The following is a 23730-nucleotide window of genomic DNA, read 5'->3' on the forward strand; positions in this document are numbered from 1 at the left end:
TAGATTACACTTTAAAAGGCTTCGGAATAGAGACTGTGGGTGATGGATCATTTAGTACAACCATAAGTACAGCTCTGAGCAATACGAAAAGCAATTCAGCCGATTTTTTTTTATTTCTAGCTAAAGCTTCTGCGTCAAGTAACTAGCCAGAGGTCGGACATCTAAGCAAATGATGCTATCCACCTTAAAGTTTTGCTGCGGTAACTAGTAGTATACAATGAGGCTAAGCTTGAAGAGCAATATATTATAAGATTAAAAATAAAAGACAGCCAGTGCCTACGTGACGTTGGAAGTAGGCCTGCGTGATACCTAACGTCAATCATGAGTGTTGGGTTCATGTTTCGCAGAACAACTACATGCTGCATTCTAAATCAATGCGTTTACCCCTTTCCCACGCCTCGTTTAGTAACCAACAGTTCATATTTCTCTTTGTTATGTGATTTCGTGATTCATAATCCATAAAGGAGTTCGAGGATTTGAGATCTCCCAACCAGCCGCTGTTAAATTAGGTATCACGGAAGTTCTGGAAAAAATAGGCAACCCTCACTATTTGTTTGGCAATCGCTGCAAGATGGCGTAGAGTTCTAGAAAACATGAATATAATGTGCAGAGTGCTTTCATTCGCAGAAGCTTGACCCGAAAATCTTGAACACATGCTGGTTTCTGGACTTTGGTTATATGTTTTCACGGGAAGGAGCAAAATTTGTGAAGTCACTTATGCATAGCTCAGATACTTCATCCAATACTTCTGACATTTATTTCTATGTAAACCTGCTTCAAGTGATCTATTTAAGCTTGTTAGTGTAGAATAAATTATAATATAGATCACTCCTAGCATTTTTTTTTCACGAAGGGATTAGAGCTATGAAAATATTTATAGCGAACATGCATTACCAAAGCATGTTCTGCTGATTGACAACAAGATATGTGTTCTATCTTGGAACGAAGGAGGATAAACCCCGTTTTCCATGCTGATATCAATGAGGTAATTTCAGGAAACATTCGTGACCTAGGCTGCCAAGTTTCCGGGGGAGGACTTGGAATCGAATCTCGGCGCCGCCACATATCCTTCGAGCCTTTTAATCAGGTGAGAAGAGGTCATAAGAGAAGAGGTCACATGTTTGCTGGAATATTGAAGAAAAAGAGGAAGCTCTCTTGCATTCAAACAATATATGACCGATAACGGGAAGGAAATAATATCAAAAATGAAAGCATCAGCATCATGAATACTTTCAATTGCAGGAGAAACCCGTTCATAAATCGCAAGAATGCTTGTTCTAGGTCTTTTAAAACCCCACCTTATCTCAGGCACTGGGATATAAGTGGGAGTCAGCCTCGGCCCTCCACCAACTCTCCCTGACCAGCGTCCAGCCACTCCCCACCCTCCCTCCTCCGCTGTGCGCGCCTCTGCCGGCCGGCTAGTGCCGTCTCGGCATTTCGCCCCAGGCACTGAACGGCGGCCATTTTGCGTCGCTCACCTGCCGCGCACCTGTTGCTGCCAGGCTCCTCGCCGGCGCCGCTGCCAGTCTGAGACCTACCCCGCCGCCGAGCGGAGCTGCTGCCGCTGCCGACGACGCTACCGGCACCTGAGTGACCGCTTGTCGGTCAGTGACTGTTTGACCCCTCATCAAGGTCAAGATGCCTTGCTCGGCAGTGACCCTTTCGCTGGCGACTGTCGCCGGTGTGGTGGCTGTGGCTCTCCTCGGTATTGCTTTTGGCACCGACAACTGGGTATACATCCGAGTGGACCGCGATGCTATACAGGTGAGCCTACTGCGCATGCGCACCTGCTGAGGAATGCGCCGAGGGGAGTTTGGGGAGGGAGGGAGGGAGGGGCGCGAAGGGCAGAGGGGACGTTGGGGAGAGTGCAGGGGAGGGTGGGACGTGATGTGTGGGCCCGTCGCGGCGAGCACGGATAGTGGAGGGAGGGAGAGAGAGAGCACGGACACGGGTAGGGGAGAGGAGGGGGAAGGAGGGGGAGACGTGAGGGGTGCCGGTAGGGTGTTTGACCATTGTATGCAAATCTGTACGGCGCGGCTAGTCCTGCTGGCTATGGATAACACCTGCCAAAGATAAGTTACGAACAGAAACGTTGACCGTGGGCTGGTGAACTTCAATGGCATCATTCAATTCAATGGCCATTTAAGACGACTAACGAAATACGCCTATTTTATCAGTTATTAGGCATAAGAAGAGCTATAGCTCTTCTTATGCAAGCTATAGCATAAGAAGGCTATAGCTTGGTTTTGTATTCGAAGCTGAAAAAAGTATTATAAATGGAAAACACTCCCAAGTGTTCAGCAATCACCGTTCCGAAACACCTAGCTTGCTGCCTGAACAAAAGTATCTTTGCTAATTTAAGAGTTGAGATCCTGCTAACTGAGAGCTGATATAAGCAGTTCGTTTTTAGGTCATAGTGAACCGTACCATAGTGGCTTTATAATGCTTCAACTTTTCATAAAAGCCCCGAAGTTCGACGTAAAACACCACCACACGCTCAGCTTTCTACCTGGCGGCATCAGACAGCGTCCTCAAAACCTGCCCGTCCGCACCCCTCCCGCCCGCCGGGGCAGACGTGTGTTTTTCCTGCCGTTCCGAGAAGGGTCGTCCCTCCCCTCCCCTCCCCCTCCTACCCCCAGGGTCACGACTGTTTGTAACTCCAGTCAGCCGAGAAATTGGTAGGGAAACCCTCGAGGGTAGAGATGGCCGTCCGCGCGGGCTGGTGTTAGCGGCCTATGCGCTGACGCAGTCTCTGGTGTTAGTGGCCTAAGCGCTCATCCTTGCGTTGCAGTCTCCATTGACAGAAGGTCGCATCTGCTGCAAAAGCAGCATGATGGCATTGTTTAGAAGAAATATTTGACGAACAACAGTATTCATATTCCACAGAGATATATATTGAATGAATCGGGTTTTTCTTCTTTTCCTTTCGAAGACGGCTAATAAAACACCCAGAGTGAAAGACAATCAAGTCCAAGTAGCGCTGTACCCGCTTCAAGTGGGCACCCAGCCAGGCCTTGCCGCTTCGCTGGGCTGCCCATTCTCATGCTCCGTTTTCCGTCTATGGAGACCGCACGAGCTTATGGGAATGGGCACGGTTGGCCATCATATCAACACGACCGCCACCAACCACGACCGAAAAACAGGGCGGCAGCTCCCGCAGGTGATTTGGCGTGTTGCCAAGTATTGTCACAGTTGAATGAGGGTCGGGAGACGGGTTGATAGGTAAAAGTAGGAAACGGGGTGTTGCAAGGAAATGGTGGGGTGGAGGAAGAGAGAAAGAGAGAGCGAGAGAGAGAGAGTGTGAGAGAGAGAGAGAGAGAGAGAGAGAGAGAGAGAGAGAGAGAGAGAGAGAGAGAGAGAGAGAGAGAGAGAGAAGAGAGAGAGATGCATGAACTTAACGTTTCGCTTATCTTTATAAAAACATCTCGAGTATCATACTTTGAAAGAGTTATGCACAACTTCCATCATGATAAATACCCCTTCAGTCTTGATAAAAATCATGGCGTGCCTGTCCGCACAATGGCTTCTGCTCGGCTGAGGTCAGTCCCATTAGCCCCTTCATACCCGGACGCTCCCCATGACAAAGCCTATTGTCTTGAGTCACCCGACTCTATGCAAAAAGACCCGGAGTCGCCCGTGGCCGGTCGATGTGCGCGCAGTTTTCTCTGGTGACGCTCCGAAAGCGGAACAGATTGCCTGTAATAAGCGGTGGAGGCGCTGGCTCTACTCCCACCATTGCCGCCACCGCCGCCGCCGCCGCCGCCATCATCCTTGAAGCCTCCCACGGCTATACCGAATCCAGCACAAGGTGCCATCATAGTCAAACCGGCACCCCATACTAGCTACACGAGTCTGCGATAAGTATTCACCCCGAGGCTGAGAACATAAACCGGCCGTCCAGCAAACCTGCTGCCCTAGTATTACTTGAGTCGCGGCCGCGGCGGCGGCGGCGGCGGCGGCGGCTGAGGTAGTGGTAACGTGTCCTATTTCCCTCCCCACCTCCCCTCCCCTGCCCCGGTGGGGGCAGGTAGCGTCGCGTGGCGGTGGGAGGGGAGGGGAGGGGGTCGGTCAGTGACTTGAGGAGCGAGTGGTCAGCCGGGCACGCAGCGACTGAGACTGGTCATACACCGAAACGATGCAGATAGATGGGAGGTCGGTCACGGGAACTGGTATGCTGGTGGAGTGATGAACGTGTGATGGATCTTATCACATGAGAGTGATAACTCGGTTCGGAATTTCGTGAACTGATTGAAGTTGAGCTATTTTGAGAATCTTATCTAGATTTTCACGGATGGAGAAGCAGAAAATTAATGCTTCAAACACCTACCCAAAAAGACAAATGAACAATTTTTCATCGATAACTGCTGGAATTTCACTTATCAAAATTTAAAATCATTCAATTTGTGAATAGATACAATAAAGAATAATCAGGCCCAATAGACAACGTGATAGATCACTGTCTCACTACTTAGGTCTAGCATTTGCTTACCTATGTGTCATTCCTATCCCATCTCATCACAACGCCAAGAATCTCAACCTAATTAGCCCCTAACTTCCAGCCTAGCCATCACGCGCAACAAAAGCTCGTGATTTCTGCTTCACCACCCCCTCGTGCGCCTCAGTTCAGTAGCTTTCTACGCCCTGACTCTGAACTCACGCGTCCCCGGCTCACGACACTCCGAGAGCACGCCACCATTAGGTTTAACCACGGAAGGATCGTTCAGCTATGACCATTGCGGTACGCCGAGAGCCGAGGGAAAGTGTCCCGCGGGACCGACCGATCACGGCTGCTCTGATCTGGCTCGCTTTCACCTCCCGCTCTCTTGGCGCTACGCTGATATGAGAGCTGATGGTACTGGAATCCAGTCTGTGAGAGAATTTGAAGCTAGAAACATGTTACGTGATGGTAGTTTACTTGCCCTGGTTGAAAATTGGAGGGGTCGCGATAGCCATGTTTGTAGAATGCAGAATATTTTGAACCTGCTGACTCAACGAAATACGTAGAGCCTACATATTTCGTAGAACCAGCAAACATCACCAAGATGATTGGGCATAGTTCCGCGATGGAATTCGCTGATATTCGCACGCAGCGCTAACAATGCACTCAGTTGAACACAATTTCTTCCTTACATCATCACTTTTGGTTCAGTAGGTACAGGTTAGGCTTCACTGCACAATGTTTGGTATTTGGTCACGTATGACCTTGTTTTTAATGCGTATGCTGATCACAGTTGATAAGCAGACTTATTCTGTGTCACCGTGATTAGACACACAACTTTTGAAAACACTCAAACATCGCACAATGTCAAATGTGAGTGCCTCGTTAGAGATTTTTCGGCTTTCAACGTCTCATTCTCAGCTAACTAGCCTCTAATTACGCCTAACCCCCATGCACGCGTGACCTCACGTCTGCCCATCACCCTCCACTGAGTATGTCTGAAGAATAGGGCGCAGTTCACGGCCAATGGCGGCCGTTCAGGCGGGCCAGAGGTCACGACCCCTCCCCCGCCCCAATGGGGAGGCGCCCGCATCCAGCTCGGCGGGGAGGGGGAGGGTGGGGGTGGGGGTGGGGGTGGGGGGCTTGCAGACGTCGAATGTAGCAGAGAACCGTGATAATACGAACAGCGGAGATCGTGACAGGGGTCATGGCAAGAGGTCGGTATGAGGTTAACGTGAGAGGTCACAGGGGGGAGGGGGTGAAGAGACCTAGCGTAGTCACAAGGAGTTTTAGCGATGAGAGATTGTTACCTGAGATAAGTAAGTATAGTGTGACTTCGTCACTCATGATTAATGATCATACTACATCCTCGTAGAAAACAAAGTTGCACGCTGGCTCAAGAAGCTATGCAGCAGAAGCCATGTGGACGTAATGTAAGCACAGATGATGCTTCTAGCTGAGGAAGAGCAAAATAAAAATCCAGCCTGCAATGTATGGAAAATCGAGTTCAAAGCCAAAACAGGGCGGAGGTGGGTGGTTTATGAATCTGAGAAGCATTTTCCTTTCATTGATTGTTTGGAAAACAGAATACAGTCTATTCCACGGTAACTCAGCTCTAACATCATAAAACGTCCGCTCACACGTCCCACCCATTCCGTGTCTGTCGCTCATCTCAGCCGCTCATCCCTCGACACACCCGAGCGGGTTAGTTCCTCAGCCCAGACCATTCCTCCTCCATCCCGTGGGAGCAGTCGCCACAAAAAGGCCATCAATTCTATCCCAGCGATCGGACGAATGCGTCTCCGGAACGCCAGCGCAGCGCGTCGGATGGCCACTCGCCGCGCGGTCCCTCTGCCTCAGGCGAGGTCATCGACTTTAGCCAGGTATCAGCTGACTGCCCTCAGGGCGGGTGACGTCACAGCTCAGGCTCGCGCTCGACCAACCATGCGGGCCGGCCGGACGAGAGTCGAGAGAAGCTTGAGGTTTCCCTCGTGTAGGGATGGTAGGGAATGAATCTAAAGATGAAAGAATGCTTGAGTGGTGACTGGGCTGCGTAAGTAATTAGAACAATGGTGCCTTTGGCCTTGATTTCCGGTTGGGTGGCGAAGTTCAATGATGGATCGGCCTTGTAATGCTCTAGTTATTCAAAGCCGCTGCGGTGGGTAGAATTGTCGTGACCTGTAACATCTCTGTAGTATTTAACCTCAGTTGAAGGTTGTTCCTGCTCTCAAGTAGAGCTAACCACGCTCTAAAGTGGCATATCCGCACGACCATGCATTCAAGTACCAACCATAAAACCATTGAATGAATTTTCATTGCACCACATGCCTATACCGGGCGTCCGAAATCCTTTCCCTCATACCCCAGCAGCCCACAGCCGGCAGACTCTCCTCCTCTTTCTTCTCTCTCTCTCTCTCTCTCTCTCTCTCTCTCTCTCTCTCTCTCTCTCTCTCTCTCTCTCTCTCTCTCTCTCTCTCTCTCTCTCTCTCTCTCTCTCTCTCTCTCTCTCTCTCTCTCTCTATCCCCCTCTCGTCTTTCCCTTCTCTCCCTCTGTCTCCCTCTCTCTCTCTCTCATCTCTCTCTCTCTCTCTCTCTCTCTCTCTCTCTCTGTCCCTCTCTCTCTCTCGGCAGCATCCGTCAGTTCTGTCGACTGCAGCTCAGTATGGTAATGAACCATTACCAACCGTTCGCCACCCCTCTCTCTAGGCAGAGTAACGGTGTAGGCCAGCGCGTGCCGACCTCGGCTGGACGTAGGCTAGGCACGTCCTGACCCGACTTTTGGTTAGGGGTTGGTGCCTGGTGGGATTGGCCCGGCCAGGGTAGGGTGTGAAGGGTGAGACACGTTTGAGACATAAGCCTTACTGTGGTCCTTACTGTGGTCCTGCATAACTGCATCATAGCTAACTACATACTTACTAAGCTACTAAGCGCACGTGCGCAGTCGCCTGCCTGTGATAGTCGACGCCGCGTTGGAGAGCGCCTGTGGTAGTCACTGCGCGCTGGTCACGGTGAATGGCGCCATGAATGAGCACCGGAAGGGACGGACGTGCTATTTGGTGGCCCAACGGACCCGGGCCAGCACGGGGAATGATGCGTGACCGCGAACCAGCGGTTCCCAGCAGAGGAGTCATGATCGTGACCGAACGCTTACGAGCAGCTGACACTCTGCTATTAAACCTGAAGAATACACTGCTTAGAGGTGTCATCACTACAAGCTACAAGCTTCAAATGATACAAGCTTGGCGAACTACATGTTCGCTAGTGCATGTTTTACACCGATCGTAGACATTAACTAGGTGCTGCGGGACCCGGGATTGGTTGAAGGCGAACATCGGTAGTTGTTGTTACTTGGTGGAATTCCCTGCAATTAAAATGCCTGGGAATTATAAACATAAGCTGTTGTAAAGTGTTCGTCAAGGAGATTTGGATTATGTGCGGGGCTTACGTGTAAGGTGTGCTATGATAATGAACTCGAGAACAATTAAAAATAAGCAGTAGTTTTAGGCAAGGAATCCTCAGGGACAGTGTCATACAGCCCATAATTGTCAGCGAAAAAAAATCAACCCAACCAGCGACGAAGCGACTCGATCAAATTTCAGGCTTCGGTTTTCCCCGTTTTGAAAATATATCAGCTGACCTGCCCCTGACCTGCCTGACCTGACGTGACCTGACCTCTGTTCCAGGCGGACATGGCCAGTGGCGTCGGCTCGCTGTCTCCGGCCGACCAGGAGCGGTTCGAGACAGAGGCTATCTACCGGTCCCGGACACAGGGACTGTTCCGCACCTGTTTCCCCGAGGGACGACCCAAAGGAGGTGAGTTTGACTTTGTCTGCTGGAGTCTGGGGTAATCAAGAGTTTTCGTGGTAATTTATGTGTCCGTTTTTGGCAGCATTAGATACAAAGTAAGACAACTTCATTAAAAAAGACTGACGTCCCAGTCTCGGCTCCATTTAGGGCAATAACACACCAGTGACCACATGTAGGAAAATGATGGACACATACAAGCTTGGAGCGCTATTAGAAAGTATTTTGGTCGGAAAGCTATCTGTATCAAGAGAGAATCTGCGCGAATTAAATTAAAGTTGATTTATCTCAATTCACATTCACAATCTCTTAAAACGTTCAGCAGATGGCAGTGCATTAAATCTGGAAATCTCAAGGTTCGAGACGATAGGAATAGCTACATTCAGCAGCTGTTACGAGGTGGAGAAAGTCACAAACCTGCACTAAAGGCCATGAATGATATGGAACTGAGATGCCAGGCTACCGTGTGCTGGAGACCGGAGATTACGCGAGATACCTGGGCATTGTTCGGGTCTGAATAGCTGATAGAACAGGTGCGTGATAGATGGCTCAAGATCATCAGAAACCTTCAGAGGCCATGTTTTGTCTGCGGGGAATGTCCAAACTCTTCAAACCCACTTCAGGTAGTTGATGGATATGGTTGACGCAATCAAATGTATTTCATGCGCTTCAGTAGTTTTAGAAGGTGAGCTATGTTTCGCAACATAGCTCTACATATGTGAATGATTAGGATAAACTGAGAGATAAAGTAAGCAGTTTCCACTGCTCTATGCTGCACTCCTTGCTATATGCTTAGCTTACAGGTGGTTGTAACCCTTGACGCCTATAACTGCTCTGCTTTCGGAAGTTCATTACCAAGTCCCAACAGTGATAACTCCTTCTTGACTGTGTTTTTACATCTCACTTGAGCCGCCCAATCAGCATTGGGCCGCCTAGCCAGTGGTAAACAAACTCATCACATTGATTGGTTGGTTACTGTTAACCGCAATACGTCAGACTTGTGATTAGCTTTCAGGCGGAACACCCGCGCGCAGGGACACTGGACAGACCAATTACTTCTCTCTCTCTCTCTCTCTCTCTCTCTCTCTCTCTCTCTCTCTCTCTCTCTCTCTCTCTCTCTCTCTCTCTCTCTCCCTCTCTCTCCCTCTCTCTCTCCCTCTCTTTCAATCAGTTTATCTTTTGAGACAGGCTGCTGATTTTTTAGACGAGCTTCTTTGACGTGATAAAGAAAATTTTGTCAAATTCCTGAACATTTTTATTACAATTTCCGGGCATAAGCAATCAAACCCTGAGACGAAGAACTTAAAATGATGCATGTTTACTTTCTTCGTGTCATTGTATGACAACAGTGCCACAAGCACCAACATCAGCCGACTCGTTATTTAGTATTTACACACAAACTTTCACAAGCTTCCTGCTACACACCACACCATCTAAAACGACTCACGACGGCGTCGTTTTCTTCTGAACCTGGAGATCGTTACTGACGAGCGCAGCTGTCATACGGCATGTGGGAACGGGCACAGCTCTGGGTGCGGCGTAACGCTCCGATGATCGGAAGAGAGTGGAAAATTGACGATTTCAGGAGCCGCGAGCGGCACACCGTCACGTTAGTGACACCCGGGAAAGATGGCCCATACGCAGTGACGGGAACAGTGTTGTAACATGGTGAACATGCCATATCGAATATGACATGTCGAGGAGTTGTCGACCAGGGGATTACTGCCGTCCAAAGGCAAAACCGCATATGTCGGGTCAGGTCATGACCCGACATATGCGTTTTTGCCTTTGGACGGCAGATTATTGAAATCGATAAGAGTTTTGTTCATTTTCCTGATATCGAGGACCTCAAGGTAAAAGAAAGATGGTGAAAAGTACGTATCTTTAAGTTTCTTCCATTTGTCAAATTACATTTTTACAATTTGCCTTTACTTGTATTGATTATTTTTCTCAACAGTATCACGGCACCTTAGTTCACAAACATTTAAGGAAATTGAAACGGCATGTAAACCAAATGTAACCTAATAAGACACTTTCATTCCCGCCCCGCAAATGATCGTAAAATCGGTCAGTTTCCCAGCTTTCGCTGTACAATTTCTAATGAAATTAAAAGTCTATCGTATCCACATTCTCACATAACCCGATTATGACTGCAATCATCATGTAATTAAATCGGGATGTTCAATATCAACATGGGAACAAGATTCTCGCACGAACATTTCTTCTTATTTTGAGACACATACTTCTATAGAGAAGTGTGTTCTTGAGATATACATACATAGATCCGACAACAAAAACTGTATATCAAGGCTACCATATAATCAGTAGCAGTCAAAATCCTAGAAAGGCAAAGGAATCATGGTAACAGCAAAAGCATACTTTGTCAACAATTAAGCAACTGCCGTACCAACATATATTTCGTTCCCGGAGTTCTAAATTGTAAAGTACTGAAGCGTGAGCCGTTGTCACGATTCCGTTGCAAAAAGCTTGCAGGTGCACCTGTGCCAAGGAGAATCTAAGCAATGCTAACATGATAGCAGCAACATTCCTGTTCTGTTTCCTTGTTTATAGACGCTGTGTTCTGCGCTTTGTTACACGTTTGTTTCGGCCTTTGACCACAGGAAAATAATCGGAAAAGTAACGGGCCGAGAGCTGTGGACAGGTGTTGCAGGTCTTGAGCTGTAGTTTTATTAAACGAAGAACGCTGAAGTTGAAAAAGGATGAGCGAAATTACTAACCTTTACACGGTTGATGTCCCAAAGGCATCATATAAACAAATGTTGTCTGTTTTTGTTTTCTGTTGACTGCAGAGTAGAGGTGCCAAAAGATGAAAATTTTGGGAACCAGACTCGAACCTGACCCGTCTGGACATTTCTGGAACCAGTCAGACGCGGTCTAAGTTGGAATCGGAACCAGTCGGACCCGTTCCCAAACGTCAATTAATACAAACTATTTGTAGGTATCGTTAGTTGAATCATGTAAAAGTTAAAACAACCTTTTTCTCACTGGGAATACTTATGAGCTAGTGTGCTAAGAAATATACATCAGCAAATGTTTTCTTTCCATTCACTCTATATTTTGCAATCATGTGTAGTGGGCAAGATGTATAGTTTATGGTAGGACCCGGTTGGACCCGTCATAAAATTTCCAGGAACCGGTCTGGACCCATATGGTTCCAGACTGGTTCTTTGGACCGGGTCCTCGGGTCCACATTTTGCCACCTCTACTGCAGAGTGTCCACATTGTTGGGTGTGCTTTGAATATAAGCATTTTCATCCCCCAACCACCTTCTATGTCAGTCGCGGACCGCGGTAGCATCGCGCGCTGAGTCGCCACCTCCCCTCCCTCGCCTCACGTCGGCCCTGCCGGAGCTGGTAGCGACTGGTACGAGTGACGTCACTTCTCAGAAGCGCCCCAAGCAGCCAATCAGCGTCCAGCTGGGCGTAGGCGTGGCGGCGGTCACCGCCGCCAAGGCTTTGCCGGGCTACAGAGGGTTCGGAAGGATAATGAGAATGAGCGGACGCCGGACGGTCATTTCTGCAGAGGGATGGCTTATGAGTGATGCTGAAATGGTGGTTGTAGCAGAAGGCAAGGTCTGGTGCTAGCTTAATTGCACCCGTATTATGACATTTGCTTAACTACTTGGTTGTTTGCGGAAATGGGGTTGCAACACCTGTTCTTTACGCCCACAGAAATGCATGCATTAAGCCACGGATGTTTTAAAATTTGATTTCAAATCGACTGAATCGGCATAAGTTTAATGCATGCTCTAAATCCAACAACGAACTGTGCAGTGTGCACTATCTGATGTCCCTTATGCAGTATGCACTCGACACTGCTAAAGCACTGCTCATATCCGACATTACTAAAAATAGGTAAGCGATTCTACCGTCGATTCCATCTCTCATGAAAATGACGTACGTACACCGCGGCCTCGCCAGCTCAGCTCTGCACCGTTCCTGACTGGGACGTCCCACATACTATGCCTCTAAGTAGTTCTGAATCACCCGTGCCGGATTCTCCCGTCCCGTCACCCTCCGGTACAGTGGGAGAGAGCCGGGACAGTGTTCTGAATCACCAGGGGTGGTTGCTAGCTAGGACTAACTCAGATCAACGCAGTAAACTCTCCTAAAGTGATCGGGTTTTAATCCAAAGTTAGGTGGACTGGATTCTAAGTTGGCTTAGGTGGCGTCTAATCATCATTCCAATAAGAGAATCTGCGTCCTTGGTTGCATAGAAAATTTCTGAGTTGCTCTGCTTGAAGTTCTGGGCTGGTCGGGCGAGGTTTGAGCTAACCATGTATGTCTGTTTCCGTTTCGAATGACATGACCACTGGAAAGAGCCCTCGGGCTTATTGGGGTTAAGAGTTTCCCCATGATATTATAGGCTGACTGATCGGGATTTTCCAAGGGACGACTGCTTCTCCGTACGTTTGTGTGGTAGAGGATTCTAGAGGAGCCCTTTGGACACAATGTCATCGTGTTGCAACCGTGAACTAAAGCGTCGTTTCTAAGTAAAGCCACCACGCAATGGTCCTGTCCCTGTTCTTGGCGACTCTTTATCTTCAAACAACTCATCTAGCATTTCGGCGGCTTCTTTCTTATATGTTAAATTTTATGAGCCCGCCCGTATCACTATGTGCGTAACAATGCGATGCTCAATCCTGCATAGCTGGCGGACCACAAGCCTCTGAGCCCTCTGAGCTCAAGACAGACAATGCAGCGAATGGTTTATGCGAACTGCAGGCCTTCAAGGACATCGCCTACACAGGGGCTTGGGAGTGTCCCGCGTATTGCACGTGCTAGGCCAGGGGCACAATCGGGTCGACCAGCGAACCACCTGTGATCTATGCCAAGGACATTCGCCTGCATTTGAGTGCAAGTCTGCGTGGATGGGCAGAACTGGAGAGAAGTCAGGAAAATATTAGGAAAGATGAGATGTCGGCGTGTCGTTGTGTAGTTCGGAGTGAGGAGTTGAAGGTCAGACGGTCACTGACCCCAGGAGCGAAGAGAAAGAGTAGAGGGTGGGAAAGGAAGCGCAGAGGTAGAACAGGATGTGCCACACCTCTGACGTTGATTCCTTAGATGACTTCAGGCATAAACTCATAAACGTTATAACAAGCGAAACGTTACGAGATAAATCTACGCTAGCTAAGCTAAGCGTTAATATTGATTTTGACAATCATGCACTGCACTTAGGTACAAAGTTTTAAAATCATTTCGTATCTTAGCGTAGTGGCTTAAACGTTTGTGAGCTCTGAACGCGCGCGTGATAAAGGCATTAATATTGATGGCACGGTATAGGCCGTCCAAACCTGTACTCCATTTTTCTGTAAGGCCGGTCCAGTTCCGGTTTGTTAAGCGAAAGCTGCACTCAAATCCTGCAACGGGTCTCGCGGCTCGGCTTTGCTCGGTCACGTCAGACAGTGTTCCAAAGCCGTAGCCGCCGCTGTGACCCACATTCTGCCTTGGCGGCTACATGCCTTAATGTGGCGTGTTCAGCGGTCAGCTGATGGCTGCTTGTGGACAGTGGCTCACGGACCAGACGGCCAATCAACGTGCCATGGCCGTCCTATCGAAATGGGATCGATTTCCCTCGAAATCAACATACCGCTACAGAAACACAAAGAGCGCAAAACAAACATGAGCACAAGCAGTATGTACGAAGCTTCCGTATAAGTAGATGCATACTTCATATTTTAGGTGTGCGCACAATTTCCAAACTTTGTATCGGTCATCGGGCGACGCATCTTACTTCCGTGCGTTGAAACACGACGCACGTTCAAGTATCGATTCCATGTAAGCAGCAATCAAATTATGAGATGAATTCATCATCGTCAAGAAACTTTCACAGTTCAGTTATCCATCATTGAGGTCATTTATAAGTTGCGTAGATAAGACGGTATATCTAATCATGCTGTCATTCCGATTGATTAATTTATTGTCGGTTTATGCCCGCGATTATTCATCCGAAGACTCTCCGTATTAGTGGGCTTATGAGAAAGCAAGACTCACCCCTGGGTTTAAGTCAACATCGATTTTGTTTTTGGCTGCTTTATTCAATGAGAATACCGATGGTGTATTGTTTTGATTGATGAGTAAGCGTTAGACAGCCAGCATGTTTACCGATATATGGACTGACGTTATTATTTTCTGTTTCCAGTGGACGTCTACCTGAGTCCCGTGGAGACCTACTGCACAAATATCGACTACTACATCCCTGACGAGGACAATCTCACCAAGACCTTCTCCGAGGAGCTGATGGCACGGCTGCGTAAGTCTCTGCCCCGGCAAACGTTTACTCACGAAGCTGTCACCGCTTTTCAATATTAAAGGAAACAAACGTTTAATTCACACTCGAAGTTTTTTTATTCTAACGGCGATTAGATAAAGCGTGTGGATGAATGGATGCACTAGTTTGAAATTTTCATGGACTATTTTCACAAAAATAACCAATCAAAAAGTGAATTATGCCAGCCTTTTCCGGTCTAACAATGCTTTTACATCTCTTTCATCTCCTATCTTCCGTGCTACGTGCTTGCCGTTTTACATCGATTCCGAGTTCCGACACCGATTGCCCACAATTTTCCCGTCTAATCTCTTCATTCTAACCGCGACTACCCACACCCATTTCAGACATGGCCCGCTCGATGATTGCTCTCTTCATTGTGGCATTCTTCTTCGTGTTCGTCGCCTTCTGGACTGGAGTGGTTGGATGCTGGCGCCGCTCGGCGGCCAACGTTGGAACTACCGCCGCACTTATGCTCTTTGCATGTGAGTTCATTAAATTTACATATGCATTTGTTGCATAGTTACCATAGTAATCGTTCTATTGTCTCGTAGAAGTTTTCTTCATTTGTAGATGACGAGATGCATATGCTCTGGTATGTTGATATCAATGATTGAATTTAGATCTGATAATAAATTAAAAAAGGTCCTGTAAAACTAAAATTACTAAAAACAGTCTGTATCAACGAGAAATTTGAATGCAGACGGCCTTGAATAGTTTAAGGGTCTATAAATGCATGTAAATGCAATACCGATGTACGCCTCGGATTACCAATCATGCATTGAACGAGCTATCATCGTGTGGCTTTTTGACCGGTGACTTGACTCCGCGTTCTGCATTCATCCAGGCCTGTTCTCGGCGGGCTCGATGGGTCTGTGGCACGGAGTGCAGTACTTTGAGCAGAAGAAACTGAACGAGGCTCCCTATTACCGCAGCTGGCCCCCGGTAAGGAGTACAGACCACCCGTTTCCTCACTGACCTGCGTTCTAGCTCTACCAATTGCCGTTCAAGTTGCTTGAGTTTAGCAGCAGCCAGCAGTGTTAAAATCAGATATCAATGTAAGGTCATATGCTGAAATTGGGGCACAATAGCCATTCTATACTCGTATACGTTGTTGATATTCTCGCCATTAATCATTGAGGCTGAAGTATTTAATGATAAATTGTTACATATTGGCTATTGGCTATCCGTCTGCTGACATAATATGGGCACGGCTATAATTGCAGTATGAGTTTGATTTTAAATAAATTAAACTAAAATCCTTTAGTGAGTAGATGTTTTGTTATAAATCACGTAACATTGAATTTCTTAATGAGTACGAGACAGTTAAAATATGTTGGTTCCCCACTGTTTGCTGTAATGATTTTGTACGTGAGTCATTGTCCCTACCGTTCACCTCACAATGATCCTATTTCGTTCGAAGCGAGCTGATCTCTTATCTCTTGAGCATGCCTTGTATCTGAACTTTTTGAGCATGTTCTAGCTCAATATAGGTATGGTGTGCACATGAGAAGTGTCTTATCCATTGCCCATTGCGACAGCAAGAAGGCAGTGTCATTTAGTGAGATAATTAAATTTCATTAAAAATGCGTCGCATCTGTAGGACTAAACTTGCAGGTATAAGGAAAATGTTTAAAAACAAATAATATTAAGCTTATGTTTAATCGAAAAAAATTGTTTGAACGGGACAATGCGGGATCATTACAAAGCAAATTCATACATAGTGTGATTGTGTGATAAAAATGGTGTGTTCAACATCGGTCTTCCGGGTATTCTATCCCATATATTACTCTCTTCCACGATATCTTTCAGCGTAGCTTCTTGCAACCGAATGGGGTACCTAGTTTTTTTTTGTAACCGACATGAGCCCGACTTTACCTTTCCCCTATTTTCCCCGCCTTCTAGCTGGCCAAAAAGCACACCCACGCTGACTACGACTGGAGTTTTTACGTGGCGTGGACCGGAGTGGGCGCGTGCTTCTTCAGTTTTCTCTTCTTTGTTATCGCCTCAATTATTCTACGCAGGGAGAAGGACAAGAGGGCAATGCAGGCCCAATACGTCATGTCAGGTAATGGCCGATCACGGGCCATGACAACGCATGTCAAACTCGGTGATTGGTTGTTTGAAACCGCTCTTTGGGCTCTTATTGGTGGATGGAACAAGGCATGAACGGTGGTCGGGTAATGTCATTCCGCCTCACAACTTACCTGTCAGGCTGTCCCCACACTCCACAGGCATTTGTCAAATGCTCTTGACGCAATTTCAGCACGTCCGATGTAAACTAAACCAGCACTTTAACCTTTACACACGTCCTCTCGTCCCGCAACTACTCCACAGAAGACCGCTAACATTTCATTGGCCAGCCGCGTGACCCACAACCGTGTCACGGGTCCGTCAGCCAATGAGCGTCCCGCTAACAGCCGGGTCGCCTTTCAGCTGTTGCAGAGCCACACTATCGCGGTGTTTGATTGGTCGTACTTTATCGCCTGGGTGGGCGTCGGCTGGGTGCTGGTTTCGGCTCTGCTGTTCGTTGGAGCCTCCGTCTGTATCAAGAAGGAGAGCTACAACGAGAAGCGCAGAAACCTGCCCTACATCATGCCTGGTATGTCAGCAAACGTCAGCGGCGAGAACAGCTACAGAGGAGGGCGAAAACCAAGGCGCGAAAAAATAACATATGACTACATTTAACGAATTTGGGTACCAATATAACTGCAGTAAATCTTGAAATTAAGTGCACTTTTAAAATAAGCGTGACTGCATTCGGAAGATTATGATAGCTGATAGGGAAAAGAAGCGAAATAAAACGCTTACTTTGGTTCTCACATTATTAATAAACGAAAGGAAAATTTGTATGTAGGTTAGGGTGGCACTTAAAAATCAATTTTTGATTTTTGATGCGTGCGGGTGGTTTTCCGGTTCCATTCCCGTAAAAAATAAGGGAGGCAAATTTTTATGGGAAAATATTGATGTTTAGAGGTCGCGAATCAAGGTCAAAATTGAGATTTTGGTAGCATATTTCAATATCATTAAAATCGCTTCTGAGTTTCCTATTACGCTATAATCGGATGATAATAAGGCATTTCTTAGTCATTTTCATATTGTTTATTGATATTCCATGCAGCTTCGGCCACGCCAGAACGCTGGTCTATGTACTCCACTACTCCAGTTCCTCCTCTTTACTACCTAGATTATTGGCGCCTCATTGGAGGGAGGGGCATCATGGGCAACGGGCACCCAGATCACTTTGTGTGTAGCCTGGTTAGCAATTGCAGTCGATCTTCGGGTGTCAGGTTAGCGTTTTCTGTGATCTTTTCAACGACATGGAGGAAGAACTGGCGCTAATTTTTGTCTTCCATGAGTGCCAGTCCTACATCAGCGCCATACCGCGCCTGGTGAAGTCATTCACCACCCGCAGCTCCCGGACTACACGAGCTGCGGTTTGGTAGCTGCTGTCCTCCCAGTGGCCTTGGTCATTGATGATGAGCCCCGCGTCCAGGTCGTGTATCCTTGAGAGCTTTTTGAACGATGGTGTGAGGAAGCTCGCTAACGTCTCGGTCGCGAGAGCGGCGTTCATAGTGCCCACTAAGTACTTATGGGGCGGGTCCCCTCTCCTACAAGTCTATATTGCCCGTTCCATGTCTTGATTGAGCCCGAGGGTCGGGGTCTAAAAGCTCCAGAGTCACCAGCCGATCCCTCAATTACTACAGGTGACGGCCGAAGACCGGGACTGTCGTCTTCGACAGCTCCTTGTCGGGGTAGGTGCAGAACGAGTTCACGAAGGTCAGGTCCAGAGCCGGCGCAGTGGCAGTAGAGTCCCAGACCAGGCGGCGGCGGCGGCGGCGAACTTGCAGGCAACGAACAGCGCACAGCGTCTGATGACCTGGGCCTCGGCCGCCGTCAGCCGGAGCCGCTCCCTGAAGAGGAAGGCACCCACGGTACGGATGGTCTTTGCCATCCACCTAACTCAGTGGAGTACTCTGAGGCGGAGAAACGGATGCCGTGCTTGGAACTCCACCGAGAGCAGTTACGCAGAGCTCCAGAAGTTTTCGGTAGTCTTCCCGGTGCTAGGCATAGTCCAGCGATGGAAGCGATGAAAGCTGACCAGCAGCTTGTCCCACTCCGGAACGGCGTCGACGGCGAACGCCACCGGTGTGATCCTGTCAATGAAGCATGAACTCCCACCCGCCTTTGAACCTCTTAAAACAGCCGGATGTAGAGGCCGCTCGAGATTCTACGGCAGGTGGAGAAGGCCTTCTCTAGGACCAGCTCTTTTACGTGGTGCCGGCAGGCCAGCTGGAGGACGGGCCGATCCAGCTTCTGCTCGATAAGAGCTAAAGTACCGTTCACCAGCATGCTGTTCGGCGTCGTGGCGTCGAAGCAAAAGGCCGCAGTTCCGCTTCTACAGTTCCTAGCCCCCCAGCGCTGTGAGCATGGCCTCCTGTGCTTGGATGGAGGGGAGTTTGGGAACGGCGAGGAGCTTGGCCACCCTAATCCCCCCCCCCCCATCACCAGGACCTAGAATCGGTCGACGCTCCTTCTCTCGCGGTTCAGCCGGAGTCGTATCAGAAGTTCCGTGCCGCAGTTGATAACAGGTTCACGTGTTCTTCACATATTACGGTTGGGCAGTTTGGCCCGGTCGAGGCCAGTTCACTGTTGGGGAAGTCCACTCGCCCGCATGCGCTTGGGAGTGTGAGTCGACGTTTCTCTCTCATGGTCGCCATCGTCAAAGACGTTCCCTCCGTGTGCGCGCCGCAACGGCCGGGTAAGTCTGTTGCTGGCACTGGCACTATGTAGAGTCGGAAGAAGCGCCCACGGAAGAACATCCCGAAAGCACAATAAACCAGTGCAGCTCAATGCCCACTCTCGCCTCTGCTTTCCCCCGCCGGCGATAGGCTGACTCCAACTTCTTCACATTCTCTTTGACAGAAAAGGAGCATGTCTCAAGAACCGATAGAACTGTGGGGCTCGTCCTCCCTTTGGAACAGGAGAGACCATTCACTCCTCACACTTATAAGAGGATATGACCTCCACTGTGAGAAGGCACCGGTCGCAGGCCAAAAACAGGCCTGACATGGGTAAAACAGCCCAGATCAGACCTGTCTTGGCCTGACCTGGACTGGCTACGATCGACCGGAAGTGATGGGATAAGCAATTGTTATACAAATAAAGGTCAAAATACGTCGGATATGACGCTTAATGACCACATATGTCATTCCAAATAGGTTTAAAGTAGTTTCCAAAAAGTTGATTTTTTCCCCAAAACTGCCAACTTTGACCTCAATTCGCGACCCCTAAATATCAATATTTTTCAAAATCATTTTGCACACATTATTTTTTACGGGAATGGAACCAGAAAACTACCCGCACGCCTAAAAATCGGATAACATAGAATTCACCCTATTGCTAAGTGCCACCCTAATGTAGGTATGTATGTATGTATTTACGATCATGGGCGATCCACACATAAGATGAGTCGTCCAAATAACGTTGAATACTTCACGCCTCACGGATTCAGTTACACTCCGCACATCCCCAATAACGTTGCTGTTGCTAAAAATAATCATGTGTCGCTAATCTCACCGCATACCTACTATACAAATAAACCATAAACGATATTGCACAAAATAACTAACATGCATGTTCATACCTAATGTTTAAAAATGTTCATGTTTTGACAATAAAAATCACAGCTATGAGTAGAAACGGTAAGTAAGTGCATGACATTTTGCTATATGTCCTTTGCCGTTGTTTTTAGTAAATTTTTATACGGTTTGAAATTGACGTCTGTCATTGCACGGCTATCTCGCAAACGTGACGTGCGATTTTTCTTCTTGTAAATTATCGAATTTCATATGATTTCATCGTCCCTCAATCTCACAACAGTTGTTATCAGCTATCAATTAATTGTATTTCATCTTTAAAGTGCCTTTCTTATTTGCATTTTCCTATCGTAAACGATGCCGATTAACCCCTCCCCGTGCTCCCGGTAACAAGTCCCGTTCTATCTTCTAACCAGTTTTCTCGCGCGCTCTTTCAGTGTACCCGACCAAATCATCGAGCGGTGGGTACGGACCCCAGTACGGGTACAACACGTACAACCACCCCGGTCCGTATTACGGATCCCAGTACGGAAACTACAACTACTAGACACCGACGCCAGCGCCGCGTGGGGAGCGCGGGATGAAGCTGTAGTTGTTAAGCTATCCGCTGAGGTTCACTGTCGCTAAGGGCGGTGTGAGGTTTGGAGCGGTCTTATTGGCAGGCAAGCAGTTCAACAATTTGCCAATTGTATTTTTACCTCTCGCGGCAACAGTACTTAAGTAGATATATAGTTTTTCAGAGTTCTACCGGCATTACGTCAAAATTATCTCTTAGTTATGCATCACAGACAGTTGTATGAAATGATCGGTAGAAGTGAGGTGCCCCGTGCCCTGGTCCTCAACCCCCCTGAGCAGATTCGTTTATATCGAATCAATGTATGCCCTTCATGAGCAGCTAATGTAGTGGTTCCAATGCTGGTCCACTATTGGTGAGCGGACATACATTCCCCTCGTTTGTGTAAATAGATGTGTGTTCATGGCTTGTACATACCGTACTGATGTGTTCGTTTTAATACGGATTATCGGTTAGTGCAACGAACAATGCGGTAAATGTTGTGCCCCACGTGTAGTTCATACACTGTTATTCTGACTGTTTTGTACTATAGTGTTGCTGCCTTTGTGCCTTCCGGCTTTGATGATATTTATTCTGTAAACGCTTTTTCACGCATTCCTGTTTATGTGTCTAATTTATTTTCAGTGTTTTGGTTTTACTTTTAGCTTGGAAACGCTGTATGCCTTTGTTTCAACAGATGTATTTTAGTAGTTTAGATATCGGTTGTAATTAATTACCCACGATGGGTAGTAATTATCATTACCGATTTGCAGGTTCATCAACGAATTCCCGAGTGTTTTGCATTGTTGCATATTTTGTTGCGCCCTCGCAGCAGCCGGGGTCCTTATCAGCCCGTCCGTCCAGAGTTTGAGGTTGTGTGAGTGAGAGGATGATATTGCAACATAAGGCACTATGTTTTACCGGAGAGGACCGCATTTTGGAGGTCAGTAAAGAGCAGTTTCTCGTCCACCTCTGCCGGAAAATGGACCTTATTGAATGTGTGCAGTGTGATGTTGACGTGCTTCCGAATGCCAGTGTTGGGAAGAATGATTGCCAGTAAGGATAGATAAGGATGCATGTGTGAATCTGTGAATGACTCGTTTTACTCGATGTGTGCTGAGGCGAATCTTGATTGGTTACTTGTCCGAGCTCAAATGTGCGTTATTTGGGACAAGGAATAATTTTTACGATAGGTTTTCGATAACGGTCCGAATAAAATAAGAATGTGAGCTGCTGGTTTTGCCATCCTTTGCAGTAGTTAATCAAAAACGTGCCTTATAAACGAGCTGCCTAAACAATAGTCATACTGGCCACTGGGGGACGGGAGTCGATAGAGGGAATCTGGCTCGATCTAATTGGTTGACTTCCATGTCACAAGCGACTAGCGAGTCGTCAGATATTAGATCCTACACAAACATTCTCTATTCACCTTTTGCAACTTTGCATTTCATCTAAAAATTCATAGATTCATTCATTGCTATTCAACTGACGGCGACTATATAGCAGTGACATCACAAGCCCACCGCTGCAATACTAACTCCGCAAGAAAACGCTTGAAGATACGGCAATGGGATATTGAAACAGCAATGTTCTAACCCTCGCCGGCCGGGGCGGGGGGGGGGGTCCCATAGGTTTTTTTTCGCGATAGCTCCGAACACGCTGGCGATAGAGAGCTGAAACTTGGCATACCTGACCTTTGATTCAAGCCGGATCTTTTGACACCAACCACATTTTTGGGTCAGGTCAGGTCACTGACCTATGAGTTATGACGTCATAAGTGAACCTCTGCACGGTCTTCAGATGTCGCAACTTCGCAACGCCCTCACTGCCAGAGGAGATGTCACAGGGAAATGAAACTTGCAGGATCTAGTATCCATTATGGTCTCACAACTAGTATATCTCGGATTTTTCCTAAAGGTCAAATCAGGTCAGGTCATTTTCGTGACCTCACCATTATAAGTCAATGGGGAAAAATGAAAACTGCTATTCTGGCACCGGGAACGACCTCCAACTATCTCAAGCACACAGAATCGTGATTTGATGCACTCCTTGCAAGGTTAGATGCGTCACTTTTGCAACGTTGACCTTGCGTGACATTTATGACGTCATCAAGGTCATATTAGTTTTTCGTCAATAACTTTGGATCAAATTAAGCTAGCGAGTCGGGAAAGCCACCAATGGACTCAGGAAGACCTGCCGAATCGAATGGTATGCGACATGACCTCTTTCGACCAACTTCGTGACCTGAGGGAGCTGACCTGACCTTGACCTGAGGTCAACACCCTAAGTTGACCTGAACCGAACAAAAAGTATATCAGTCGACGCGCCGGAGCGAGGCGAACACGATGCTGCCAAAATCGCGGCTCTGCGGCCGTTTTTTGCGAAGTTATTGACCAAAAACTGAACCGTACCTAGGGGCACTTGACTTGACCTCAGAGGTCACCGGTTGACCTAGGACCTTTAAAATCGGGTACCGTAAAGTGGGGCTATTTGAGACAGTGGGGCTATTTGAGACAGTAAGGTAGTGGTTTAGTAAAATCGCTCTAAAATGAAAACTGTTTGATATTTTTTCGTCATTTTTGCTTAGGCTGATGTGGAATTGAACAGTGAATGACCTGAATACCCTTTTTGAAAAATTTCGAAAAGTTTTGAAAGAAATTTGGTGTAAAATACGAAATACAGAAAAACGCACAATTTAAGTTGCTCGAAAAGGACCCCTACCTGCCGCTTAACATAGTTGAAATTTTAACAGCTTCGGCACTGCATCTATCGTTACTACCGTTTTACTTATAGGCTAAGCATATTTTTCATGAAAATATTATACATTGTTAACGTTACTGCCGATTGCGTAACCCATTGTCTCAGAATCCCGATGATGCCCACCTGTTCAAACCTCAACCGATATGCCAAATAGCTACTGATAATGGTGATGCGATTGCACCCGAGAAGACTTACCACCATCTACCTGAAGTGCATCGAACGTTCGACATGAGCAACACCGATGAATCGGTCGTGGTCATAAACGTGCAGTGGGTTCATGGTAGGTA

The 23730-nt window shown here is 47.5% G+C and overlaps 1 protein-coding gene across 2 annotated transcripts; it reads left to right on the forward strand.

The window, feature by feature from the left end:
• The first annotated feature begins 1467 nt into the window (after positions 1–1467).
• LOC122366773 lies at positions 1468–21912 on the forward strand. Of its 2 annotated transcripts, none has more exons than XM_043339338.1 (7): positions 1468–1764; positions 8122–8251; positions 14405–14515; positions 14878–15015; positions 15378–15475; positions 16967–17132; positions 20568–21912. In XM_043339338.1, exons 1-7 carry the CDS (start codon positions 1639–1641, stop codon positions 20675–20677), a joined length of 879 nt encoding a protein of 292 aa, XP_043195273.1. In that variant the 5' UTR covers positions 1468–1638; the 3' UTR covers positions 20678–21912. The 2 variants fall into 2 exon arrangements, with proteins under 2 accessions (XP_043195273.1, XP_043195274.1); XM_043339339.1 differs by lacking the exon at positions 16967–17132 and adding an exon at positions 16436–16598 and having other exon boundaries at positions 1513–1764.
• Positions 21913–23730: the final 1818 nt, after the last annotated feature.

This window comes from Amphibalanus amphitrite, unplaced genomic scaffold (assembly GCF_019059575.1).
Source record: "Amphibalanus amphitrite isolate SeventyFive unplaced genomic scaffold, NRLGWU_Aamphi_draft 000829F_arrow, whole genome shotgun sequence".
NCBI classification, from domain to species: domain Eukaryota; kingdom Metazoa; phylum Arthropoda; class Thecostraca; order Balanomorpha; family Balanidae; genus Amphibalanus; species Amphibalanus amphitrite.